Below are 27,610 nucleotides of genomic sequence, written 5' to 3' on the forward strand. Positions count from 1 at the left end.
CTGAAACTCAACATAGTCTTCCAATCCCAGCTTGTCATCAAGATCACTGGGGAAAGGTTGAAAAAAAACCAGGTTTCCAAACCCTTGCCCAAGATTTACAAAGTCAGAATTTGTGCTCTGGGACCTTAGTAGCTGCAATTTTTAAAGAACTCTATAATTTTGATGATCAACCTGGTTTGGAAATGACTGGTCAATTTTAATTCAAGCTAAATGTAATCCATTAAAAGGTATGAAAGATTTAAGTTAACATTGTATGGGGAAACTAGAGCATTAGGAAGGATAATAAATTAAGCAAAATGGGCCCCCACAACCTCAACATGCATTTGGATCATATTTGAAACATGTTCAAAATGTATAGACCAAGTGATGACATTCTCGAATTACCAAAGCTGTTACTTAAAAAAAAAATGTAATGCTGATGCTGCTGTTCCATGAAATGTACTTTGAATGGCAAGGTCAGAGACTGTTAACCTATTAAAGACAGGGATCTTTTCATTTCAATCAATTGAGTATATACCTAGCACAAGGCAACAGGTGTTCTTTTTTGTTTGTTTGTTTTTGTGCTGTTGTTATTGTTGTTTTTTTGAGACAGAGTCTTGCTCTGTCGGCCAGGCTGGAAAGCAATAGCACTATCTCGGCTCACTGCAACCTCTGCCTGCCGGGCTCAAGCAATTCTCCTGCCTCAGTCTCCCGAGTAGCTAGGATTACAGGTGCCTGCCACCACGCCCAGCTAATTTTTGTGTTTTTAGTAGAGACAGAGTTTCACCTAGTTGGCCAGGCTGGTCTCGAACTCCTGACCTCAGGTAAACTGCCCACCTCAACCTCCAAAAGTGCTGGGATTACAGGCGTGAGCCACCGTGCCTGGCCAGGTGTTTTTATACATTTATTGGATAAATGACTCTCCCTGCTCTTCCAGGAAGAATTCCTGCATCTGATTAAGACCTTTTGTTTGTACTTTCCCTAAAATCTGTGTGTATAGATACGCACTTACAATAGTATATAGAAGTGGAGCTTTTGCGTCTTTGTTCTTTATTTCTTTTCATGGATAAGTTACTTGAGGGTAAGGTTTATATCATTTTCTAGATGTATTCTCAGTACTGAGGACAGTGTTCAGAATGTAAAAGGCACTCAGAAAATGTGGTTTTTTTTTTTTTTTTAATAAATGATTTGTAAATGCAAAACCTGCTTTTTCTCTCCCAAAGAGGGAATTCATCTCCCACTAACACATAGTTCCCTAAATCCATGCATGATCACATATTCTCAGGAGAGGGGAGGAAGAGGTACATATTAAAGTACCCATATTAAAGACAAAGGAGAAATGGGTGTCTGGGAAATGACACCTTGGCACAGAAATTCACATGCAGCTTCATCCTTAGATCAGACGCAGAGTGCAAAGGACTGAGCAAATGAGGAAATGTCTCCCCAGAACTAGACTTAATACATCAGCAGTTGTCATTTTCAACTGGTGTTTCTTGTCGTGGAGGACAGCCGCTCTGCCAGGCCAGAATTAGTTTGGCCACTGCCAAGGTCATTGTCCATTCTCAGATCTGGCAGTAAGTCTAGAGTCTGGCAAGCCTGGCTTCTCAAAGTGGATTAGGTGGGCTCTTGGAGGTGTGCTTTGGCTGCACTCCCAATTCTCATACCTAAAGGCGGGTGATGTTCTCTGAGGACGGCTGCCTCTTCAGTCTCTCTTTGGATCTGAGTCAAGCTCCCTGACCTTAGGCCTGTGCACTATTTCAGACACTGCAATTGCCCAGGCCTGCCCTGCTACAGCAATAAGCTGTGTGTCATCATCATCGTAAGTATATTCTGGCAGGAAATACATAAGTTAACCTGAGGCTAAGGCCCAGAGTCAGAAAATGAGTTATAGAAGACAAAAACAAAAACAATCAAGGAATGGATGGATGGATGAATGAATGAATGAACCTCTTTTAAAACACGTGGGTAATTATATGAAACCCCATCTGTTTCCCTCTGCCAGTTCCTTAAAATTGCTTAAATTAATAAAATTTATATGTAAAAATGGGGTTATATTAAAAGGCAACCTAAGTCTTTTCCAGAAAAATCAATGAACTAGTCATACAACCCAAGGGGAAATAACTATCTTTGCAGGCCTTTTGGCCCGTCTTAGTTTCTGTTCGAATTCCCTAGGCTTTCTCACCTCAAAAGAGGTAGTTGGATGCAGTTATTGTTTATACAGGGAAGAAAGAAAAGGGGTAGTAATATAAATTTGAAGGTGAATTTCAAAATCCAGTGTAAGAAAAGGGGAGATGGTCTGACTGGCCTAGAGAGGTGAACAGTAGTTCAGAGGTACTCTTATTTATTCTATCCCTTGTTAGATTTGTGTATTTCACTGTTAAATACACTCTCATGGTGGAATGTGGAAAGAAGTGAGACAGTGGTCCGAGTGCTTGTGGCTTTGTGGCTTGTGGCTTTGTGGCTTGTGGCTCTTCCGTCTTATTCTCTCCCACCCTTCTCTCTTCCTCCATTCACATTCACATAGGTATCTGCATCTATCCATATATACCTAGATTTAGGAATACATCTGTAGATACATATTTATATGTGTAATATATAAATGATCTATAAAAAATAGGTAGGTATATTGATATATTGTAAACTAACAGCAAATTTTTGTAAGCTGGAATAGGATATTCAGCAGGCCAGCAGCCCAAAGGGCTCCACCAGGAAAGCCATCTTCTCAGGCTTCTGTGATAACCTCAATGTTAATCTGGACCACTCCTAGCGTCCTTCATGGTAGCCCTACTTTTAAGTGGCAGGGTCATGAATGTAAAAAGGACTTTCTAAACCTTCCTGAAATGTCTCCTTCAGGGAGCCCATCACCAGGGACCCCAGGAACAGCTTCCAACAGGGCCCAGGAGAGGCCGCGGGAAGGACCCCTTCCCTCTCAGAGAGACTTCTCAGGAAACAATTTCAGACTCTGACCTGGGAAGAAAAGAACTTCTCTCCACTAGGCTTCCAGCTGCTGCTGCTTCTGAAAATATAGTCCTCTGAGACCCTCCCCATTCCCAGCTTCCAACCATAGGGATGAGAAGTTAGATTGGGAATGACCCTAAGGGATCTCTGCCCAGTTTTCTGGAGGAGGAGAATGGAGTGGCAGGTACTTGCCTCGGGATGGGGATCCTATGGCTGGGGATACATGGCTGGCAGCGCCGACCAGAGCCCAGCCTGCCCCCCAGCTCCTTGGGCCCCGTTTCCTTCGCATCCCGCACACCCACCCTCCTCGCGAGGGCAGCTTCCCCAGCACACGCCCCAGCACCACTTTCCTCTGACGTCCGCCTCCTGAGCTCTGACGATCGCCCCCGCCGGCCGCCCTTATAAAGGGGACTTTTCCCAATACTCGATCGATTGCCACCTCGCCCGGCGCCGCGCGCCCTCCGCCGGCGCCCACACCTGTCAACTCCGCGCGCTCCCAGGTTCTTGGAGACGCCGGGTGAGGAGCCGCCCTGACCGACTGGCCCCCCTCCGCACTGCACCCTTGCCCCACCCCGCACCCTCCCTTTCTTCACCCTCGCACCCACACCCCTCACGGTGCCAGGGGGCGGCGGCCCCGGGCGGAGCGCTTTCGCGTGCAGCTACCACTCCAGGTAGGAGATTAGCGGGCATTCCTGCGCCTAGGGGCCCGCACCCTCGGAAACGCCTTGGGCACCGAGCCCGGGCGGTTTTAGAGGGGAGGGACGCGGCGTTTTTGCCTCTCGGTGGGATGCAAGGGCGGGTTTGCTGTCTGGCACCGCTGCTGTCAGGGTGCAAGAGGCTACAAAGTCTGGGCGCAGGAGATGGGTAGAAGGGGCCGAGGAAGGGCCGCAGGGGGCCGGGAGAGCATCGGGCTGCCGCGGAGAAGAACTTGCCTGCTTGGTAGCTCACAAAGGCAGAGACCACCCAGCCCGCGGGCGCTTCTGTTGCCTCTTTTAAATTCCAAAGAGGCTGATTCTTTTCCCCAAAGGCTCTTCAGCCACCTGCATGCACAAATATCAGAGTTTCCCCCAGAAACTTGTGTTTGAGAGTTTGGGTTCAGGGAACAGCCGTGGTCACAAAGGTAAAAAGTAAATAAATAAATAAATAAATAAGAACAAGAATTTCAGAAGGTGAATGCTTTCCAATCTGCCGTTTGTCTTCTAAGAGTCTTGATTTTAGTATCTTTGATCCTTCTGTTGTGCTTTTAGGCAATCGTATTTAAAAAGCAACAACAACCACAACCACCACAACAACAAAAATCCTTTTCCTGTATGTACCATTAATGGGGGGTGATGAATTGAATAAAGGATATTGGGCGAAGAAGATCAAGAGAGTGGACCCTTTAAACAGAAAACATACTTAGTTGCTATAGTAACTTGAACTACAGAAACTTGTTGAAAATGTGGAGTTTGATGTGTTTTTGAAATGAATTTTTCTAAAGATTTTTTTTTCAGATATTTTTATATCAGATTACTACTGAAGCCATTCTCTGAAGTCGTTTGAAAGGACTGATAAAAGAATGAATAAATTAATGGATATTTTAAAATTTTCAGAATAGTCATTTGTAAAACACTTAAAGTGAATAAATAATTCTAGAAGAGTAACTTAGTTCCAAAACGCAAATACAGCTCTACTCTTTGTAAATGATTTGACAGTTACTGAGTTAAGATATACACAAGGTTAATTTTAAATTTAAAGTATGTATGAAACACACAAAGATTATGATTCCATTTATTACACTACATTTCCATTTTTTTTTTCTGTTTCTTGCAAACTCAAAGCAATGTTACATTGTTAAATAAAAGTAGGATAATGTAGTGGACACTGATTGGTAACTGCCCATTTTACATGTGGTTTCAGCGTTGTATTCTTTCTGTGAGTGACACAGGGTCTCTCATGATCCAGCTGGTTTACTCCTGGCTGCCTACGTGTGCATAGTGCTCGACTGATTTATCATGCATTCCTGTATTTTCTTCAGAAGTCTTAATGAAGTAGCCAGCTGCAGAAGAATCTGGATCATTAGATAAAAATGACTTTCCATGTGGAAGGACTGATAGCTATCATCGTGTTCTACCTTCTCATTTTGCTGGTTGGAATATGGGCTGCCTGGAGAACCAAAAACAGTGGCAGCGCAGAAGAACGCAGCGAAGCCATCATAGTTGGTGGCCGAGATATTGGTTTATTGGTTGGTGGATTTACCATGACAGGTATGTTCAGACGCCGCCGGCTCCATGCAGTCCTCCCTTCCTTGGCATCTGTGTGTGTGCAGCGTGTGGCTTCAGAGTGACAAAGCAAATGTTGCTCTTTGTCCTTTGGGGATTCTTTATGTTCACTAGTTATATATATTTTAAAATAATTTTCTGTTCATTTAAAACCTAAAAATAAATTGGTTTCAACTCAGTAGTACTTGAAAAATTTATTATCAAAACAAAATCACTGGACTGAAGAGCCATGAAACAAATCTTGGCTCTCTGGGCTGTTGAGTGGATGGAAACAGAGTGAAAACAAAGAGGTGGGGAAGCTGTCCTAGTATTACAAGCTATGTATCCGCTAATTAATGTGATAGGCAGCATCTCAACGTGTCCAGTAATACGTGCATAAAGTTGTGACTTTGAGATTTAAATGATAAGTGTCAGTGAATACCAACTAGTGATGGTTTTTAATCTGCATAAATAAATGTGGGGGTGATAATATTTCCAATTAATTCCCTGTTTTGAAACCAAATAATTTCATTTAATAACTAATTCCTCACAGGAAGACAATCGCATGTTATGACTCCACAGCACTAATAAAGAAATGTCATGAACCTTGTTATAAAAGGGAAAACCTAGGGCGTGTCCTCATAGGAATCCCCAGGCCACCATCTGTAGTCATTTCTCATTCAAACCTTCGTTATGTTAGCAGAAGCTGATATTCTTTCTTACTTTGCACTAAGGTGGTTCTGTTTAAGGGGTGATTTGTTTCTTTACTATATTCTTCTTGGTCATTGAAAATCATTCTGAAAACATCAACTTAAAATTATATGTTTAATATTTAATACGGTTGCACTAACAACACATATTTCATTACAGAGTCTTAGTGGAGTTTTTAAACATTTGAAACATAGCAGGAACTCTGAGTGTTCATTGGAAAAATATCCCATGGGAAATTATATCAAGTGATGCCCAATTTCAGTCTCGAAGTGCAATTTTAAAATGATTCACCCTGTGTATCAGGTAGTTTACCAAACCAGTCTGGGAAGAGGTCATCCATGTTCCGAACCCCTTGACTTTGGCCATCTGAAACCTACAGTGTTCTATGTGAGCCATCAGTTTGATCTTTCAGACATTGACATTTTATCTTTGTTTAACTCTTCACCCACTGTACGTGGATTCATTTGGTCTTTCTAACAGCACTATGATGACGCTCTGGGGTTAAGTGAAGATCCCGGGTTACAAGGTTAACAAGGACCAAGGCTGCAGGCAGAACCAAACACAGGTCTCCGGTGGCCATGCTGGCGACCGCCGCATGCTGTGCCACATGCAGCCCTGTAACTAGTTTCACTTTCTTTCTTTCAAAAGGTGCACAGTTTGTAAACACTGTAGAAAGAATAAGAAAGCTGCTATATATCAAACTATGTTGTTTGTTGAAAATAATTATAACCCTCTATATTCTCATTTAATATTCTGTTCAATATGGTCATAAAAATAATATTTTATAATTTGCTTTTACCATTTAGAAGGTTTTTTTCCAACCTAATAAGCTATTAAAAGATACAGAAAATATTTGAATAATGCTATTTTTTATAAAGGGCCATGATCTTCCTCAGTTTGTAAAACTTTTTTTTTCTTTCTCAGAACTCAAAATAACCTGGTCAATATCATAATTCATTTAAAATCTGAACCATACTACCTAACCTTGTCAGATTGATTGACTTGGATATATTTTATAAAGAATAGAGATTTTTAAAAAATGTTGATTCTTTTAAAAGTGAGTATAGTTTAAGAGTTTGTGATCTCACTCATGGATCTGACGCAAAATATACAAACATGGAGAGCAAATGCTATTACAGAAGAGACTAAATTCATTTAAAAAGGGGACTTTTAAATCTTAGTAAGTAGTCAAGCCCTCACTTCTATACCACAATAGTTGCAATGATTCAGGCACTCATTTTCTTTTTGGACAAGGGACAGTGAACTTACACAATGACAAATGATCACTAATGAGCTTTGTATTTGTAAGACCATCAGACCATTTACTTTATGCAGTGAAGCATTGACGCGTTAGCAATTCCAGTTACCTAGTAGAAAGATAAAGTCTCAAGTTTTCTGCCTGTAAGAATTTATTTCTTCAGGTCATGGTTACACACACAGTGGAAAAAAAAAAAAAAACCATTTAAAAAATTTCAGCAGGGCTTAGAATAAGAAAACAAATAATGCCATTTGTTATTTGTTAACACTGGGTGTAAAAGCTACTGCAAAGGTGGGAGTGATTGCTAAATATGTATTTGGCTCCAGGATTTTATATATAAACTTTTCATTTAAATGTACTTAAAATTCCTATGTAGGAAAATCTTTTTATGTCAACCCTAAGACTCCCTCTTCTTTGCTTTGTATTAGATTAAAAGCCAGATAAATTTTGGCACAAACACAATAGAAATACATCCTAGGTAGTTTTGTATAGATATTATTTCATTTACCTACATTCTAACTGTGAGATTTTGGAAAATTCATCAGAGTTAAATGTTATTCCTAATGGGATGATGCAATCTATAATTCAGCCTCATATCTGATAAATTTTTTTACCAACCTGTGACCATCATAACTTTACACAAATTCTGCATAAGGATTGTTTTGAATATTTCAACCACACTGTAACCTCGAAAAGGTATAAACTGCAAAGTTTAGTGTTCTCTTCAGCATTAGTTTTTCAGCAAGGATTCAATATTATACTGTTTCCTCAGAGAAAATGGTACTAGTATTACATTGTCTACTCGGAGAAAAATATTAATCTGTAGCTCATGCTTGGCTCAAACCTGTCAAGTCAAAACTTATTTTCTTTGGTTCTTTGACCTCCTTCCCTCAGCTATTATGCTACAGAAATTTTATTTATCTGAATAAGGCATTTTTCATTACTTATTGTCAAATAGTAAATATCTTACTAAAAGATCCATATTAAAATATAGAATTGCAAGTATGTACACAGTTCACATTTTATATTCTTCTGAGTGCTAGGTAGTCTAGGCCTTAAGGTAACATTTAAACTCACTTTGGACACCTTGTAGTAGAAGTGTCATCTCGATCCTCTCTTCACTCCTAATAATTTAAGGTAGTAAGTGCAACTTAGTGGTGATGGAGATAACATTTGCAAGCTCCGATATCCCCAGAGTGTTCAAGAAAGACTCTATTTCTATCAGTGAGAAGCACACTTCCACATACGTACACCCACCTACATACATGCATGTGTTCACACACGCATGTACACACACATACCACTCCCTGAGGACAGTATGTAAACATCAATACAATTAAAATGGAAGGACCTTGAAATAAAGAAATTTTACCCCATGACCTCAGACTATATTATATATAATATCATGAAAATATTGCTGACTCAATGCATTTAGAAAACATCCAGGGCAGCACTATCCAATAGAAATATAATGTGAGCCATAAACATAATGTTGAATTTTCTACAAACCTCTAAAAACAAAAAGAAATAGGTAAATTCATGTTAATAATATAACTTAGGTAACTCAATTCATCCAACATGTTTTCATTTCAACATGTGATCACTGAAAGAAAAAACATTTGAAATCTGGTGTATATTTTATATTCCTAGAACAACTCAATCCAGGCTAGTCACATTTCAGGTGCTCAGTAACCTCCAGTAGCCACTGGTTTGGCAGGGAGGTGTGGGTGTAACAGGTAAGACAGTATCACTCCCTCACTTTTCATTCTGTTTCAGCTACCTGGGTCGGAGGAGGGTATATCAATGGCACAGCTGAAGCAGTTTATGTACCAGGTTATGGCCTAGCTTGGGCTCAGGCACCCATTGGATATTCTCTTAGTCTGATTTTAGGTAAGTGAAAGTGCAAATCTCAGTGACTCACTCAGTAAAGCATACAGAACAAGAGTGTAATGACAAGTGGAATAACCAGTCAAACACTGTAAATAACCATTGTAAAAAAAAATGTCCCCTGAGATCTTTAAGGAGCCGTTACCAGAAATTGGTAAGTAGCAGAACACTAGTGCTTAGATTATTTGATCTCTTGGTTATGGAATATATTTTTAAAATCCTTTGATCCTGTGGCTATCAGCACAGTGAATTTCTTAACGTAATCATGTTTTATTTCTTTCAAAACAAGTATGGATATATCATTAAAAATGAATCAGCTTGAAATGTACCTGTATTTCTTTTAGCAAGTCAAATGAATAAGAGGTCAAAAGTATTATATAACAGAAGGTACCTCATTTTTTGGGCACTCAGAAGGCTTTTATTGAATCTGTGCTTATTCAAAACCTCTAAATGCTCTGTTGAGTGATAGATATGCATTGAGGCATTTAAGTGAGCGATGTGTTGGTTCATGTTTTTCAATTCACATGCCTCAATGAGATCCACTTGTCTTTGGACACATACGATGGTAAGTGTACTAAATAATTTACATTAGATTGCTAAACCTAATATTTAGAGTAAGTTGGTACTGTGTGCACATTATATTTCAGACTGGTTCCTCAATCCATACAGGTGTTCTGAAAAATGCATTTCCCTTGAGAAGTGGCAGTATAGTAAAAGACTATTATATTACATTTTTTTATTTCCTCCTAAACACTCGCTTAATTTTTAGGTGGCCTGTTCTTTGCAAAACCTATGCGTTCAAAGGGGTATGTGACCATGTTAGACCCGTTTCAGCAAATCTATGGAAAACGCATGGGCGGACTCCTGTTTATACCTGCACTGATGGGAGAAATGTTCTGGGCTGCAGCAATTTTCTCTGCTTTGGGTAAGACCCAACTAAGTTGTTCTAGCTGCATCTCCGCAGTGAACTAAACATCAATCAGATACACAACCTTACTTTCTTCAGCCTTGGCTTCTGAAGACATTTTTATTAAAAACATATACTGAACCTTATTTATATGCATAAAAGCTTAATGGAAATTTTATGTTTATTTGCAATATGGTGGCAGAGGTTAAATAAAACCTCAGCCACACTTTCTATACTTGAATTGCCTCTTTAGACCAATAATCATGAATTATTATGATCAATTTGCTTTTATGAGTCATATATGATTTTGAACAAAGCATAGTGAATTAAGCATAGCTAAAAAGTGCAGTTTACTTAAAAGAAATGTTTAAAACAAGGATTCATGAGCCAGGGGTTAGTGAGAATACTAACATATATTTTTGACGTTGAATACATTTAAATAAATGACTTATATCTTAATTTCTTCCAATAAGTGTTGTTTCTGCAAACTGAGAACTTTTTACCATTGTTTTCCCTCTAATAACTGCCATGTTAATTGGCATAAACACAAATATAAAACTTAGATAGTTTAGATAATTCCCAAGACAACAGTGTTGCATGCTATTCTAAAAGCACTAATATTTTTAGAGATGTTGGCTTTTTAAATAAAATGTCTAATTAAAAAATATATAAAATAAAGTCAGTTCCAGCAGTAAATAACATTCCTGGAGAAGTGAGATATCACTAACCCTCTGCTGACAGAGTAGCTAAATAATGTAAGTCACACGGCAAAACTACAAACTTGAAATATTTCAATAAATTGATATTATAAAGCTCAATGTTATGGTTTAGTAGTGGAAAAAAATAAGTATGGTAGAGTGTAACAAGAATTTCCCCTTCAGTTTAAATGTCTTCTCAATAACTCATATGAAAAAGTTTGCCCATGCCTTAGCATCTCCTCAGCTCCAATCTACCCTTAGAGACAGGCTTAGATGTACCACATGGGGCCAGTTGAGAATGTTGGACCTGACTGAGGCTGTTGAGGCAGCTGGGAGATGGAAGCTCCCCATAAAGGCGTGCACTGCCCCGCCTTCAGCACATCCAATTTCATCCTGCAGGTTAGTCAGGACTTTTTTGATTCCCAACTAGAAAACAGAGTGACTGTTGCGGAAACAAGAGTATTTGATCGTTATAAAATACAGTAAGAACTAGGTGGAAAATGCTGCACTTCCCTGGTGCTGGATAATAATACTCTACACCCACTGCTGCTCTTATGTTCTAATGATATTACGTGTAAAACTACACCTTGCTTTCCACCTGCCTCTCATTAGTTGAGTTGCAATGGGGGCTTATTTGCCATTGTTTTCAACACCAAAAAATTTTAATTTTAAGAACAAATTACCTGCTGAGGTATCAAAAAAGGAGTGGGCCGAGTATATAACAAAATACAAAATGCTCACTCATTGAATAAAGATCAACTTATATAATAGAGTCCTGAAAAAGAATAGAATTAATAAGCTAATGCTTCTAAAGTATTTTGGAAATATATAGTAACGAAACTGTGAACTTTGTTATAATTAGTTTTGTATATATGTGTGTCTATGTTCGTGCCTGTATTACAATATACAGTCAGGTTAAGGATGTAGATGCATTCTGAGAGATGCATCAGTAGGCAATTTTGATGTTGTGTGAACATAGAGTGTACTTACACAAACCCAGCTGGTAGCGCCTGCTACACACACAGGCTATATGGTATAGCCTATTGCTCTTAGGCTACAAACCTGTGCAACATGTTACTGCACTGAATACTGTAGGCAATTGTAATGCAATAGCTACAACATCACTAAGCAATAGGACTCTTTCAGCTTCATTATGATTTTATGAGAATTTGTGTATTTGTGGTTCATCATTGATGGTAACATTATTATGTAATGCATTATTACATATATAAAATATGTTACTGTCTGTATCTTTCTACACACTCACATGCACACATCTATCAAACAACATATGTAAAAACATTGCTGCAATTGCTTGAACTCTTTGAGGGGGAGAGAGAGAGTGTGTGAGTGTGTGTGTGTGTGTGTGTGTGAAGTTACTTACTGGGTACTATGTACGTTATTTGGGTAATGAAAGCACTGAAAGTCTAAACTTCACCACTACGTAGTATACCCGGGTAACATCATTGCAACTGTAATCTTTAAATTTACACAAATAAAAGGTAATAGTTGGACTTCATTAAAATTTAGTGTTTATTACAAATAATTTGATATATTCAAGAATATATAAGATCTATTACCACCTTAGTGTGAATGTGTATAGTTCACCATTGAAACATAGGAGAATCTTAAACTATTTTCTTGGTAGAAATTGACATCTTCCAACTTTTTAAAGAAATGTGTATTTATACTCCTAACAGCTCAAGTTCAGTGGATTTTCATAATTTTGCAGTGCATTTATTTTATAGCTTCATGAGTAGACTAATATTTACTAGCATACCTCAAAGTGTCACTTTGTTTTACTTACTGCAATTGATTTAATTATTCAGAAAATATTTTAGAGACATTTTTATCTAATTTTAATAGTGATAATGGAGAGGTGATTGACGTCTCTAATATCTCTGAGTTACAGTTAAGTGACAGCATCTACTAGGACCCCAAATCTTTGAGATTTTAGTCAGGTAATCTTTATTTTATAATTGAACTGTTCATAATTCATGGTATGTAGCTTAGAAGTGTTATTAAAGTGGAGAACTACACACACACACAAAAAACAACAAAGAATTGCAAGTTTCAATTTGAAGTAAATGATCTCAGGAAAACAATTACTTTTCAAATATCTATGAAACAGCTCAGTCAATTATCTAAAGTCACTCATCTATACTTGATCTCTCTTCTTTGTCTTCTTTCTCCAACTTCTTACTAGATTTTTCTTTTTAATGGGTCTTTACTCCGGAAAATAATTTTATTTTATCGCCATAGCAAAAGCATTGAAAAATATTTTGTACTGATATTTTGGATCAACACATCTTATATTGAGATAATGTAGTTTCATCTCCAGTGAGCTGTATATACTACTAGCATGCCGACTGAGGAATGGGGGTAGCGTGTAAGACCACTCAGCTGGCTGCAACTGATGATACATAAAACCACAGATCCATTTCATGTATGCATTTAATAATGTGACATGTAAACTGTATAGTTTTGAGAACAATAGGGAAAGGACTAGTAAAGCAACAAGTGAATTATGAACTGTCAGTCCAAGAACCACAGTGGCCCAAACTTGTCATACCTCAATACGTTCAGTGGAAATATAAGGACCAACAAACACAATAAACAATGTTATAAGGAGAAACATAAATTTGATTTCTAAGAGAAGTTTAAAATTTTGATGATGAAAATTACTTAAAAAAGTATGATATTCAAATCTTAGGCTCTTCAGTATATTGGTATCCTAGGAGCAGGACTGGTATATTCTAACAATTAAATAAAATAAGAGTGATCTGTCACAAATTAAAGCAGGAGAGAGTGATTAATAACATTTACCAATTTGATAATTTGTTCCTACAAATTTTTCTCAATTCTTTGCCGCCTGAACCATTTGTTAGCTATCAAAAGCTAGCAGGGGGCAGAGTAAATGCAAAATAGCAAGTGAATGTTAATTGTAAAATGTGGAAATGGATGATCATGTTTCTCAGAAAGCCTTGTGTTTTTCATAGATGTGACTAATGTATTTCATATACAGTTATGTGCCATGTAATGACATTTTGGTCAATGATGGACTGCATATACGACAGTGGTCCCATAAAATTATAATACCATATTTTTACTGTTACTTTCTCTATGTTTAGATATGATGTTTAGATATTCAAATAATTACCATCATGTTACAGTTGCCTACAGTGTTCAGTACAGTAACAAGCTGTATGAATTTGTAGCGCAGGATCTATAGGCCATACCATGTAGCCTAGGTGTGTAGTAGGTTATACCATCAAGATTTGTGAGTATACATTGTGAAGCTGCACAACAATGAAATCACCTAACAACACATTTCTCAGAGCCCATCCCTATTGTTAAGCAACACATGGCTATATTTGATTGAGTCAGAGTTCCAGATAGTGAAATTATTTTGAGTTCTCGTAATGTAATTAAATTTCTCAGTAATTCAGGGTCTTCCATAAGCATACTACGGATCTGTGTGTCCTCCACATAAATAAGTTAGCAAACCACTCATTTCAGAAAGCAAAAGTGTGTGTCTCACTGAATTTATTAAGATATACAAATTTCAATAGAAAAATTAACTTTAGGTGTTATCATCCACCACATTTCATATGAGAGAGAGACAAATGTTGTTTATCACTAAACTTGCACTGTGTCCTTATACAAAGAGCAGAATCTGTCTGGGCACCTTGACCACAGCACTCTCTTGTTTGTTTCAGGAGCCACCATCAGTGTGATCATTGACGTGGATGTGAACATTTCTGTCATCATCTCTGCACTCGTTGCCACTCTGTACACCCTGGTGGGAGGGCTCTATTCTGTGGCCTACACCGATGTTGTTCAGCTCTTTTGCATTTTTGTGGGGCTGGTAAGTGGGAGCACCCAAGATTCTCCTCCTTTTTTCTGTAAAAGACAATGTATTTCATACTAACTCTTTAAAAATTAGTAGAAATCTTATTTTCCCTCATGAGTAATACATGCTAAATCACATATTATATGAAATTTCAAATTTCTCCATAAATTAATTAGATGAAAAACTAGTCATTTTGATAACATTTGACCGAAAAGTGTGCTCTATGTTGAATTGTTAGAAAGGTCTAGGTCTTCCTTTCCTTCATGCCTAGATTTGATGGAAACGTATGCATGATCTCCTTTGAGTATTTAAGACAATCCATTTTCCTCGGCAGAGATAACAAAATTCAAACCTTAGTGGCAACCTGTACAAGTCTCCTTTTATGTTAGTTGGTGAATTCTAAGAATGCTCATAAGACATAGAAATGATCCCATTGGAAAACTGTGGATTTCAAATATTAATCATCACTATTTGTGGTCTGAAAACAAAGACAATTCATAATTATATAAGGCACCAGAAAGATTTATTATCTATTGTTTTTATTATAATTATGAGACATGAGTATTATTAGCACTATATTAAAAACACTTGTGTGTGTCTGAACACATTTTAGTCAATGTTGAAGAAATGTGAACAGTACAGTTATGCATATAATATTCAATACCTAAGATGTAGCAAAAGAAGTATAAAAACTGGTGTATCCATGCTGGGCTAGGGTTGTCATAGGTTCACATACATTATCTCATCATACACATATATTATCCCAGTTGTAGATTCTGTAGCGGCAATGCCCTCCTGCAAAGCCCACGGACAGAGCAAGCTAACACTAGAGATCATGATTCATTTTCCCAAGGATGGTTAAGTACTCTTGGTTCTCCTCATCTTTATGTATTTATCTTACAATGTAAAGCATTTCATTATATTTTACTTTTGACACTAAACTCTTAGAAATTAAAAATGAAGAAGTAATCTCATGCTCTTCTCTCCTTTTCATAAACGTTCCAGCATCTCTAATAATGTCCTAGAGGAAAAATTTTAAAAAGCGGACTACAATTAGATGTACAGTTTAACTATGAATTTACATGTGCCAGCAAAGATTATAATATTTTCTCTTTTTCTCCTTAGACATTTTGCATTTCGTGGAATTTCATCCATTCATATTGTAACTGAATACAAGAATATTTAATTTACTCAAGGACTCCCACTATTTCTATTTAGATTACCAAAATTAAGTGGACTGTACTGAAATTCTGATTTTTCCTTAGCATCAACATAAATTTCCAGAAATAAAATAGGGAACATAGAAATAAATCCCTCTTCAGAATGTCAGGAGCCAGGTTGGTTTGGCAACGACAGCTCTCATAACTGATGTACTAGGTATTCTAAGAAACACAACCCAAGGGAATGAACCTATTATTGATGATATATGTGATTTCTCATTGCTTTGTATGAGACTAGAACTTAAAACCCATGGGTGCATAAATCAAGTATACAAGTGTAAAGATGACAGTGCAAAGATGTTAGAATATTTTTTCTGCCACAAAATGTAGCCACATTGATAAGGAATGAAGTTTTGTTGGTTACTAGTTAAGGCCCTATTGAATTGGCTGAATAAAAGACTAAATGATGTTGTTTTCCAAACTTTAATTACTGTATGAGCATACATAATTAATCAACTTACCCCTTAAACAGTCTTTTTTCAAATTCTCTAGTATTATTGATTTTATCATCACCCCCGGAGCTCCAAAACTGTACACTTGAGGTTTTTCTGTTCATTTTCCCTCTCTCTGACCTCTCTCTCCTTCTTGTAATGTAAGGGTTGTTGACTTGCTCTTCATAATCCTTTTTAGTACTGGTATTTTTTCATTCCCAGTGTCACTGCTGTACTTCAGGCCTTCATCTAGGTGGAGCTGAAATCACCTGCCACTGTCCCTGACACTTCCTTTTTGCTAAACTCACTATTCATGTCTATGTTATTAAATTTCAAAATAAATTCCACTGAAATCTTTTTAAGACTTAAAAGATTTTTTTCTAGCTTCCAGTTGCCTGCAAAAACAAAATACAAATCCTTTAACTTGCAATGTGGGTTTTCTCCACACATCCATCTTTATCTCTCCCATTTCCCCAAACTACTCCCGTGCCAGCAAAACCCGTCACCAACAGATGTGGGTGCACACACATACACACACACAAACACACACCACATATTCTTCTATTCTTTGCCTTGCTCCATCTAAACATCTCTTCCTTCAATTCTTTATTATTCTACCTGTTATTATCGGGCCCATCTTTGAAGGCTTATATGTCACCCATATATTTCTCAATCACATATTTTCTTATTACTTTAATGAATGGATATCTTTCCTTAATTCACAGAAAACATAAAAGAGTGTGTGCGTGTATACACATACATATATATACACACACACTTCCACTTCAAGAATTGTGTGTATATATGTGTGTGTGTATACACACACACTCTTTTATATGGATATATATTTCAAATATAATTTTTAAAATATTTTATTTTATTTTATTTATTATTATTATTTGTAGAGACCAGGTCTCATCATATATCCCAGGTTGATCTTGAACTCCTGGACTCAAGCAATCCTCCCACACTGGCCACCCAAAGTGCTAGGATTATAGGCATGAGCCATTGTATCTGACCATTTTTTTTTTCTTTTTTGAGACAGGGTCTGGCTCTGTCACCCAGGCTGGAGTGCAGTGGCTCAGTTACCGCTTACTGCAGCCTCTGCCTGTCAGGCTCATGCAATCCTCCCACCTCAGCCTCCCGAGTAGCTGGGACTACAGGTGTACACCACCACATCTGGCTGATTTTTGTATTTTTTGTAGAGATGGGGTTTCACCAGGTTGCCCAGTCTGGTCTAGAACTCCTGAGCTCAAGCAATCTGCCCACCTGAGACCTCCCAAAGTGCTGGGATTACGGGCCTGAGCCACAGTGCCTGGCACCCATTTATTTTTTTTGAAATACAATTTTTTAAAATTTAGATGGAGTCTTGCTCTGTTGCCCAGGCTAGAGTGCAATGTCCAATCTTGGCTCACTGCAACCTCTGCCTCCAAGGTTCAAGCAATTCTCCTGCCTCAGCCTCCTGAGCAGCTGAGAAATACAATTTTTTATTAGAACTCAAGTTTGTGTTATCCAACATTTAACAGAAGAGGAAAACGAAAACAATCCACATCTCTCCCCTCCTCCCACCACCCACAAACAAGGGGATATATATCTCAATAGCTACCTATCTATTTACGTGTGTGTGTGTGTGTGTGTGTGTGTGTGTGTGTATGGACAGACAGACACAGACAGACAGAGACAGATAGCTGATAGATAGGCAGGCAGATAGATACATAGATAGATTGATTGATTGACAGATATTTCAAATCTAATATTTTCTTCATAGAGATTTTGTGTTGCTGCTGCTATAGTTTGTATGACATGGTATAATCAAGCATTGAAATAGTCAAAGTGCTATTTTAATTTATCTAAATCAGTATTTTATGGTGCCCAACAGAAAACAGAGAACATGATTTCTGGTCCTTCTCTGTCTGAACTGGAGGAATTACTGAGCTGTGCAGTGTGTGAGGTGTATAAATCTTGCATCTATCAGACAGTTGAAAATCATGGCCTAGGGCTCCAGTGTCACTTTCTGTTGCAGTGGATCAGCGTCCCCTTTGCATTGTCACATCCTGCAGTCGCAGACATCGGGTTCACTGCTGTGCATGCCAAATACCAAAAGCCGTGGCTGGGAACTGTTGACTCATCTGAAGTCTACTCTTGGCTTGATAGTTTTCTGTTGTTGGTAAGTATTGCCTTTACCTGAGGAATGTGATCTAATTGTTCCTAAAATCAAATTTATTTTCACGATTTTCATATTCATAGTAAAAAAAAAATGTGCTTGTGGGCTCATGGCCATTTCTGAATTGAGGACGTTCTCCTGGGAGGGTGGAGCCAGGGCCGGACTGTCGTGGCTGACAGTGTCAGGGTGGAAAACAAATGAGGCCCTAAGGGGACAGCGCGAGGTGTTCTGTGTGGTGTGTCCTCGTTTCCGTTGTGATGTAAGTCAAGGAATAACATGCCCCACCCCTAGAACTTTCCCCAACCTGAAGGCAAAACCTCGTAAAAGCTTTATTTTGTGTTTTGAATTAAGGCATGAAACCCGACTTATGGAATAAGTCTCTCATTCACTCTTGAATTACGGAGTAAGAGAATTACTACTGCTAGAGGCCCTAAGTGAGGCGGGTTGGAAAAGTACGTGTCACTCGGGAAAGATGCCAAGAGAGAGGCCCTCAGGAGCCAGAGGAAGCTTGAAAACAGGCAGAACTTTGGGGCAAAGGTGCAGGCACTTTGAGGAGAACATGGAAGAGATAATGGCCAATCCCACTGAGGCAAGAGGGAACAACCAGAAGAACTGACCAGATTTTATGACTGTGCTAAATTAGAGGAGTTAGGCCTGAAAATAACACACTGTATTTGATTTCAACGTAAGAAATCGACTATGGTGGAGTGTGGTGGCTCAGCCCGGTAATCTCAGCCCTTTGGGAGTCTGAGGTGGAAGGTTCATTTTGAGGCCAGGAGTTTGAGAACAGCCTGGACAACATAGCAGGACCCCATCTCTACAAAAATAATCTTTTTTAAAAAAGAAATAGATTACTTGTTCTATTAAACTTAAAGGTAAATTGGTTATTTTTGTTTTCTCTGTAGAAGTTTGGCAATATTGTATGACTTTGTGATCATGGCACGTGGCTGAATTTTAGCATTATCTCAACATTCAAAGTAACTGTGTCTTTTCCAGTAAAAATGTTTCTAGTAAGGGATAGGAAAATATGGGGAAAATATATATTTCCAGTGGTGGACTGGAGGGCTTCTTTGCCTAAGGATTGTTGAGAAATCTGTTGGCTCTCATTTTTCTGGAATGGCTTAAAATTATGAACTGGAGTAAGAGTAAATATGTATATGTAACTATACCTGCATAGTAGATGTGCTTATGGTTACATCATAGAGATGATGAGACTTAGAACAGTTAAGCAATTTGTCAATAATCACACCATTGTCTGAGTTAGAGACTGATATAGAATATTAAGAACTCAAAGTCCTTTCCCCTACACCAAGCTTTAGTCTTCAGACTATTCATCTTTAAAATAAGACATTGTATAAAGTGATTGCTAAATTCCTTCCAGCTTTACAAAATTATATGACTTAGTCGTATTCATGATTCAAATTGTAAGACAAGTTAAAATAGTACATGTTGAAGAAATGAATAAACTATAGAAATCAGCCTTGAAATGCTGCATCAATAGTCTTGATCTTCCAGTTGTCTCTCCTACATCCCCTACATGAAGATGACTTGTCAAGTCCTGCTAATGATACTGTCAGTGTATCTCCCGGTCACACATGGAACCTGCCCACTGTCCCCATGTTTGCTCTCTATTAGGTAGACTGCATTCCTTACCTGGTCTACTATGATAACCCCCACCAGTCTCCCTGATGGCAGCCTGCCCACCTCTTACTCCCCCATGCCCATTTTCCATATTGCTAACTACTTTAGTCAGTTTGGGCTGTTGTTACAATTTACCATGGACTGGGTGATGTATAAACAGAAGAATATAATTTTTATAATTCTGGAGGCTGGAAATCTGAAACCAGGGTACCAGCATGATTAGGTTCTCAAGATGGCAGTATTCCAGGTTGCAGACTGTCCACTTCTTGTTGTGGCCTCACATGGTGGAAAGAGGGTGAGAGAGCTCTCTGGCCTCCTCTCAAAAGGGTCCTAATCCCATAATGAGGACTCCACCCTTATGATCTGATTATCTTCCAAAGGCCCCACCTCTGAATATGATCACATTGGGATTAGAGTTTCAACGTATGAATTTTAGGAGGACAAACATTCAGTCCATTGCATCATGAGAGCTTCTGTTTGTAGATGAAGTCAGACTTTACCCTACTTAAAAACTTCTGATGACCTAAATGTCCAGGGTGATGAATATGTAATTTATGATGTGTCAATCCATTCAAGTCATTGACATGCAAGTTGTCAATTAATGATATATTGATAAAACAGGTCACAAAATGAAAGGAAAAGGTTTTGGAAGAATGTAGACTTGAGGAATGGGGTTATGAATTTTAGAATTTTTCCCTTTAATTACTTTTGAACATATATGGCTTTTATAAGAAGGAGATTGTTATGGTATCTATGTAACAGATACTCTGCTTAGCCCAAGTGAGACCATGATAAGACAGACGTCCCCACCAGAGCCCAGTGAGACAGACAGGCAGTTAATGAAACCTCAATACATTGCGCTACGGCAAGCTCATTTATCAATTCATTCATTCGTTCATGTGACCAATATTTATGGAATATTGACTTTATGCCAGGAAGAGAAGTAGCAGTAATCTAGCCAAAAGTGTGTTTCCAGCTTCTCCTGCAACCACTCCCTCACTCACTGACCTTCATCACACCAAACACCCAGTGGTCTCAGCTGCCTGGTTGCTGTCGTTATTTTCTTCTTTCCTATTAGTTTCTCTCTCAGGTACTCTCTTCTCCCTCGATCTCCACCTATGAAAATGCTCTCAAAGCCTACGGACAATCTGCACTTCATTTCTGCAGGTTTTCCTGTTAACATGCAGCTACCCTTTCTCTCTTCTTACCACCTCTTTCTTATCGCAAATAATTAATGGTTTATCATTTTAATTTCCATACAGACCTCTTTATATCATGCAACAAATTGCATTATAGTTTAAACATTTTTGATCGCATATGCTCAATAAGAAATTTAAGCACATTGCAATAGAGGTATGTATATCTATCAGTTGCTTATATATTCTGTACTGATATATGATGTAAATCATTGAATAAAAGCAACCATACAATATTTAGGTGCAAAGTAAAATACATAGAAAAATACAAAGTAAAATACATAGAAGTTCTAGTATTTTATTTGATGCCGGCTGTATTGCCTTGAGCACTCTGCAGTGCTCACTTTGGAAAACACCACATACATTGACTCTCCCAGTAGAAAGTAAGTTCCAGGGAAAGAACCATACCTTATTCATGTCCTTGCTTTTACAGCCATTAAATTGCCTGGCACATGATTGGAGTGTAAAAATATTTTTGGGTTGCACTGATTCAGGTTAAATGTCATACTTTCAAAATCTTAATATTTTTTGAGAATATTTTATGATGGTTGGAACCACCAGATGATAACAAATTGAAGGCCTCTAGGGTAGTTTAAATGCAGTTCAAAATAGGTAAATAAATGAAAAGAAATAATTGCTCTATGTAATTATAGAGAAAAAGAACTTCAGGAAATTCTGCACAATTGAAAGTTGATGATACATTGTCTTAGTTCAGTTGGGTAACAAAGCATCATAAACGGAGTGGCTTATAAACAACACAGGTTTATTTTTCACAGTTTTTCACATGGTTGGGAAGTCCAAGATCAAGATGCTGGCAGATTCACTGCCTGGTGAGGATTCGCATCCTCATAGAAGGCACCTTCTTGCTGCCTCCTCACATGGTGGAAGAGAAAAAAAACTCATTTGGCTCTCTTTTATAAGGAATCCACCCTCATGGGATAATTATCTTCCAAAGTTGCCAACTTGATACCTAATACCATCACCTTGGTGATAAAATTTCATTGTATGAATTTAGGGGGAACTTGGACATCAGATCATAGCAAACATAATGATACTAATTGATGTTTGTGACTACATGCCACTTTTTTAAATACTTCTAAGTTGTACTTATGACTATTCTAAATGTGATTGCAATAAATCTCTTTTAAAAAAATAGAATAGATGTTTGCCTCTAGTTCACTCTCCATCCTCGTGTTTCCCACACAGATGCTGGGTGGAATCCCATGGCAAGCGTACTTCCAGAGGGTTCTCTCTTCATCTTCAGCCACCTATGCTCAAGTGCTGTCATTCCTGGCAGCTTTCGGGTGCCTGGTAATGGCTGTCCCAGCCATACTCATTGGGGCCATTGGAGCATCAACAGGTAAATCTCTTGTAGCTTCACCACATGTGCCAGTTAGTTTACAGTCCCCACCCAGACACCCTTCTGTCCCACTTCCCTCTTACCTCCACATGGTGAATTCTTTTGCATCACATTTATGTTTATAAATTTGTTATAGCATTCAGTAAATTGTGTTATAGTTCAGCGGTCTCCAATTTTTTATTTTTATTTTATTTTATTTTGTTTTATTTATTTATTTATTTTTAGTAGACACAGGGTTTCATCATGTTGGTCAGGCTGGTCTCAAACTCCTGACCTCAGGTGATCCACCTGCCTTGGCCTCCCAAAGTGCTGGGATTACAGGTGTGAGCTACCGCACCCAGCCTCCAATGTTTTTGATTGCTCACTCCACTACGCAACCCTGGCAAACACACCCTCCTTCCAGTTGTGGTATATTTATCGATTGTTTATATGCACTCCTGTCAGCAGTGTATCTCAACCAAGGCTCCTGCTGACATCAGCTGGGGAATGGTGGGGGGATCTTTTAAAAATACAGACATCTGGCCTACTTCACAGGAATTTTATTTCAATAACTGAGGATAGAGACAAGCACTAGTGTTCTTTTAAAACCCCTAGGTGAGTTGAGAGCCAGAGTGGAGAGTCACAGGCTTAGAGAAGTTTACCTGTCATTCTCATGACCTCCCTAAAGATCACTTTGAACTTGAGATTTCTGCTTTACATCTTTATTAGATTTTAATTAAGAGTTTTCTTTCTTGAAGAAAGCAATGAATAAGTGTTTAGGTCAAGACAAGCTAAGAAACAAAGTCACTTAGAGAATAACTTACTGAAAAACAGTTTTGAAAAAGGAGCATTATGAAATGTTTATCTCCCTGTTAGTCTCTATGTGGAACATGTTCAACAGCTCACCTTTAACTTAATGAAATGTATTAATTACTCCTGACCATTATGTTCCTGTGTTGTAACTTTTAAGAGCGCTCAATGAAAATACATCATGTTAATTCAAATTTGAAGGCATCTTCTAGGTAGAGGGAATAAAATAGATTAAAGTTCACCTTTTGCCCTGTTCTATTTTGTAAAGGTGATCCAGGGTAATGTTCCTATGGCAACTTTGACTTTCAGTTAGTAGAGTCTTTTACTGGATTGTTTAACTTTTAGGAGAGCAGTCCTGGTTCATAGTGTAGACTCTCCATTCCAGTTGTTCGTCCAGGAGACAAACACTTCGAAAGTTGTAAAGATGACTGACAAAGGTGGTAGGTAGTGTTTGTCTTTGAAAAAGGATAGTATTTCTCTCACAAGCAGAAAACATATATGAATGTGTGTGTGTGTGTTTATGGTAGGAACACAGGCTAACAGAAACAGCACTAAGCCTATTTTTTCTTGGATTAGATACACATTCTTGTTTGTTATTTCTGTTATTGTAACATCTCAGTTAAGGCCACAAAGTTGCCTGCATGTAAGCAGGTTTTGGAGACAATTGTAATAGAAAATGAGGGAAGAAAAAAATGGTAGGATCCAAAAAGAACAATTCTTATTTGGTCCAATGATCATGATATTAAAGAAGTTCAGCAAATAAAAAGCCAATTATGCTAATGTACATTTAAGGATTCCATAGTTTTTCAACACATGCTACAACTAAATAATAAAGAAGCTATGTATTCAAAGATAAATCTGTGTTCCAAGTCTTCTTACCCTACCACAACCAAAAGTTTCTGAAAATTTCAGCCACATGACTATACTTTTTATTCAATAAAAAGGGACTGTTCTTAATCCAGTGAAATTCTATGCAAGGTGGAAATAGTTGAAAATTAATGCTGAGGCAGCTTCAAAACCAAGTTTATGTACAGAGAGATGATGGCTGAGAATAGGCCTACTATTGTCTTTTTTCATTTACATATGAATAACTGAGCCTTAAAGAAGGAACAGTGAGTGTCCCACCACATTTCCAAGTGGTCGAAGGAATACTCTAGAATTATGTTTATAAGCATTTGTTTTCTATGATTCTATGCCATGTAACACCATCACTGTAGGAAGGAAATATATTTCTTACTACCAGTGTCTGTGCAGGCATTGTGAATAACCCTAATTGTAACCAATACCCTTTAGAAGTCAGGAGACATAAGATATTTCCACTTGACCAGCACATGGACTTCACACCTAAGCAGACTAATGTACATGATTCTGAGTTTATTTCAAAACAACCTAGTAAATAGGATGACCCCAGATGGATAAAGAACATTTGGCTCTTTGGTTGTTGTAATGGTTGTTGATTCTGTTCAACAGACTGGAACCAGACTGCATATGGGCTTCCAGATCCCAAGACTACAGATGAAGCAGACATGATTTTACCAATTGTTCTGCAGTATCTCTGCCCTGTGTATATTTCTTTCTTTGGTCTTGGTGCAGTTTCTGCTGCTGTTATGTCATCAGCAGACTCTTCCATCTTGTCAGCAAGTTCCATGTTTGCACGGAACATCTACCAGCTTTCCTTCAGACAAAATGTAAGAACAGTTTCCTTCAACCTGTCATTTACTAGCGTTGCTCTTGCTGCTGCTGATGTTGTATTTGTTGTATATACTTTATTATATATTTGTTAATATTCTACATTAAATCTGACTGTACTTTGATTAAGCATATGAGATTAAATAACAAATTATACCTATGCTGAATGGATGCTATCAATACATGTTATTATTCATGTCAATACTAAAGGGAACAAATCAATATAATTATTTCCCAAGAGGTACAGTCACAGGGCTATCATTTAACCTTCTTGTCTTTCTGATGAAAGAGTAATGAAACTTAAACTATCTACCAAAACATTTAGTATAATTAAATTGTCTATGACACTGGAGAATCTTGGTGGAAACAGGGCATGGTAAGCTGTCTGACACGTATTTTTGTAACTTCTAAACTGTTTTATACTTGCACTCCCTAGTCCACCTTTGCTAGAAGATATCCTCTCAATTTGATTTTCTTTATTGAATCAAAGTGGCTGCAAAACAGCATGCTTCTTGCTTGATTAAATCTTTGCCTCTCTCTAGGTTTTAGTTAACAAAACAATCCCAATGTTTTTGCTTTTGCCTTGTTTTGTTTTGATTTGATTTGATTTTTAAAAATGTAACCAAAGGAACTCCTTGGACAAGGCATTTTCTTCTTTGTTTTTAATTTTTCTTTATGTTCTGGGATACTTGTGCAAAACGTGCAGGTTTGTTTCATAAATATACATGTGCCATGTGCTTTGCTGCACCTATTGACCCATCCTCTTAAGTTCCTTCCTTGCACCGCCCCCCTCCACCCCCTAACAGGCCCTGGTGTCTGTTGTTCCCTCCCTGTGTCCATGTGTTCTCATTGTTCAACTCCCACTTATGAGTGAGAACATGCGGTGTTTGGTTTTCTGTTCCTGTGCTAGTTTGCTGAGGATGATGGCTTCCGCCTTCATCCATGTCCCTGCAAAGGAATGATCTTATTCCTTTTTATGGTCACATAGTATTCCATGGTGCACATGTGCCACATTTTCTTTATCCAGTCTATCACTGATGGGCATTTGGGTTGGTTCCATGACTTTGCTATTGTAAATAGTGCTGCAATAAACATACATGTGCATGTCCTATTTTTCTTTTTTTTTGAGACAGAGTCTCGCTCTGTTGCCCAGACTGGAGTGCAGTGGTTCCATCTCGGCTCACTGCAAGCTCTGCCTCCTGGGTTCAGGCCATTCTCCTGCCTCAGCCTGCCGAGTAGCTGGGACTACAGGCACCTGCCATCACGCCCGGATAATTTTTTGTATTTTTTAGTAGAGACGGGTTTTCACCGTGTTAGCCAGGATGGTCTTGCTCTCCCGACCTCGTGATCTGCTCGCCTGGGCCTCCCAAAGTGCTGGGATTACAGGCGTGAGCCACCGCGCCCGTCCACATGTGTCTTTTCAAGAGCACCAGAAGGTGGTTAGCTTTAAGGATGGTGGCACTTCTACAAAGAGATAAAGTAGGGATGGCCTATGATCTGTCAATGCCACATAAGAACTGTCCCCTAATATGTAAAGTGGGGAAATCCTCCCGTGCTTTATTATACCTCTCTGACACCGTGTTAGCTCATCCTGCCTTTCCCCCTATGCATTCAGGAAAAGGCCTAGGTGGCCTACGTGTCATGCATCTGGTACACAGAAACCCCTCCCAAAGGTCCACCCAGGAAGTCACCTTAATTGTTTCCTTTGGGTGCTGTAGCTGTATTGAGTTTTCCCATAGATTGAGCCATTTGAACCAGGGGAATTCTTTAGACTAGTTTTGAAGCAAAAAATGTGTCTCATTCTTGACCTACATGAGTCAAGACACTGTGCAAAAAGCTGACACTGTGGCAATTTCTTACAGGCTTCGGACAAAGAAATCGTTTGGGTCATGCGAATCACAGTATTTGTGTTTGGAGCATCTGCAACAGCCATGGCCTTGCTGACGAAGACTGTGTATGGGCTCTGGTACCTCAGTTCTGACCTTGTTTACATCGTTATCTTCCCCCAGCTGCTTTGTGTACTCTTTGTTAAGGGAACCAACACCTATGGGGCTGTGGCAGGTTATGTTTCTGGCCTCTTCCTGAGAATAACTGGAGGGGAGCCATACCTCTATCTTCAGCCCTTGATCTTCTACCCTGGCTATTACCCTGATGATAATGGTATATATAATCAGAAATTCCCATTTAAAACACTTGCCATGGTTACTTCATTCTTAACCAACATTTGCATCTCCTATCTAGCCAAATATCTATTTGAAAGTGGAAGCTTGCCACCTAAATTAGATCTATTTGATGCTGTTGTTGCAAGACACAGTGAAGAAAACATGGATAAGACAATTCTTGTCAAAAATGAAAATATTAAATTAGATGAACTTGCACTTGTGAAGCCGCGACAGAGCATGACCCTCAGCTCAACTTTCACCAATAAAGAGGCCTTCCTTGATGTTGATTCCAGTCCAGAAGGTTCTGGGACTGAAGATAATTTACAGTGACCCCATCTAAATAAAATACTGCTTTAGCAAACAGAACACTGTAATAGGGTAGTTCTGGAGAGATGATTTGCAGCATACAAAAATATATTTAAAATATAAACAATGTTCAGGAGGGTAAAAATTCATATAAAGTGCAG

At 38.4% G+C, this 27,610-nt stretch overlaps 1 protein-coding gene across 1 annotated transcript; it reads left to right on the top strand.

Moving 5' to 3' along the window:
• Positions 1–3,367: 3,367 nt before the first annotated feature.
• SLC5A7 (solute carrier family 5 member 7) lies at positions 3,368–27,556 on the top strand. Its single transcript, XM_015113065.3, has 9 exons — positions 3,368–3,608; positions 4,955–5,183; positions 8,923–9,036; positions 9,803–9,958; positions 14,358–14,506; positions 18,166–18,309; positions 22,350–22,503; positions 24,763–24,980; positions 26,844–27,556. Exons 2-9 carry the CDS (start codon positions 5,006–5,008, stop codon positions 27,471–27,473), a joined length of 1,743 nt encoding a protein of 580 aa, XP_014968551.2. The 5' UTR covers positions 3,368–3,608; positions 4,955–5,005; the 3' UTR covers positions 27,474–27,556.
• The last annotated feature ends 54 nt before the right edge of the window (positions 27,557–27,610 follow it).

Source organism: Macaca mulatta, chromosome 13 (genome assembly GCF_049350105.2).
Source record: "Macaca mulatta isolate MMU2019108-1 chromosome 13, T2T-MMU8v2.0, whole genome shotgun sequence".
NCBI lineage: Eukaryota > Metazoa > Chordata > Mammalia > Primates > Cercopithecidae > Macaca > Macaca mulatta.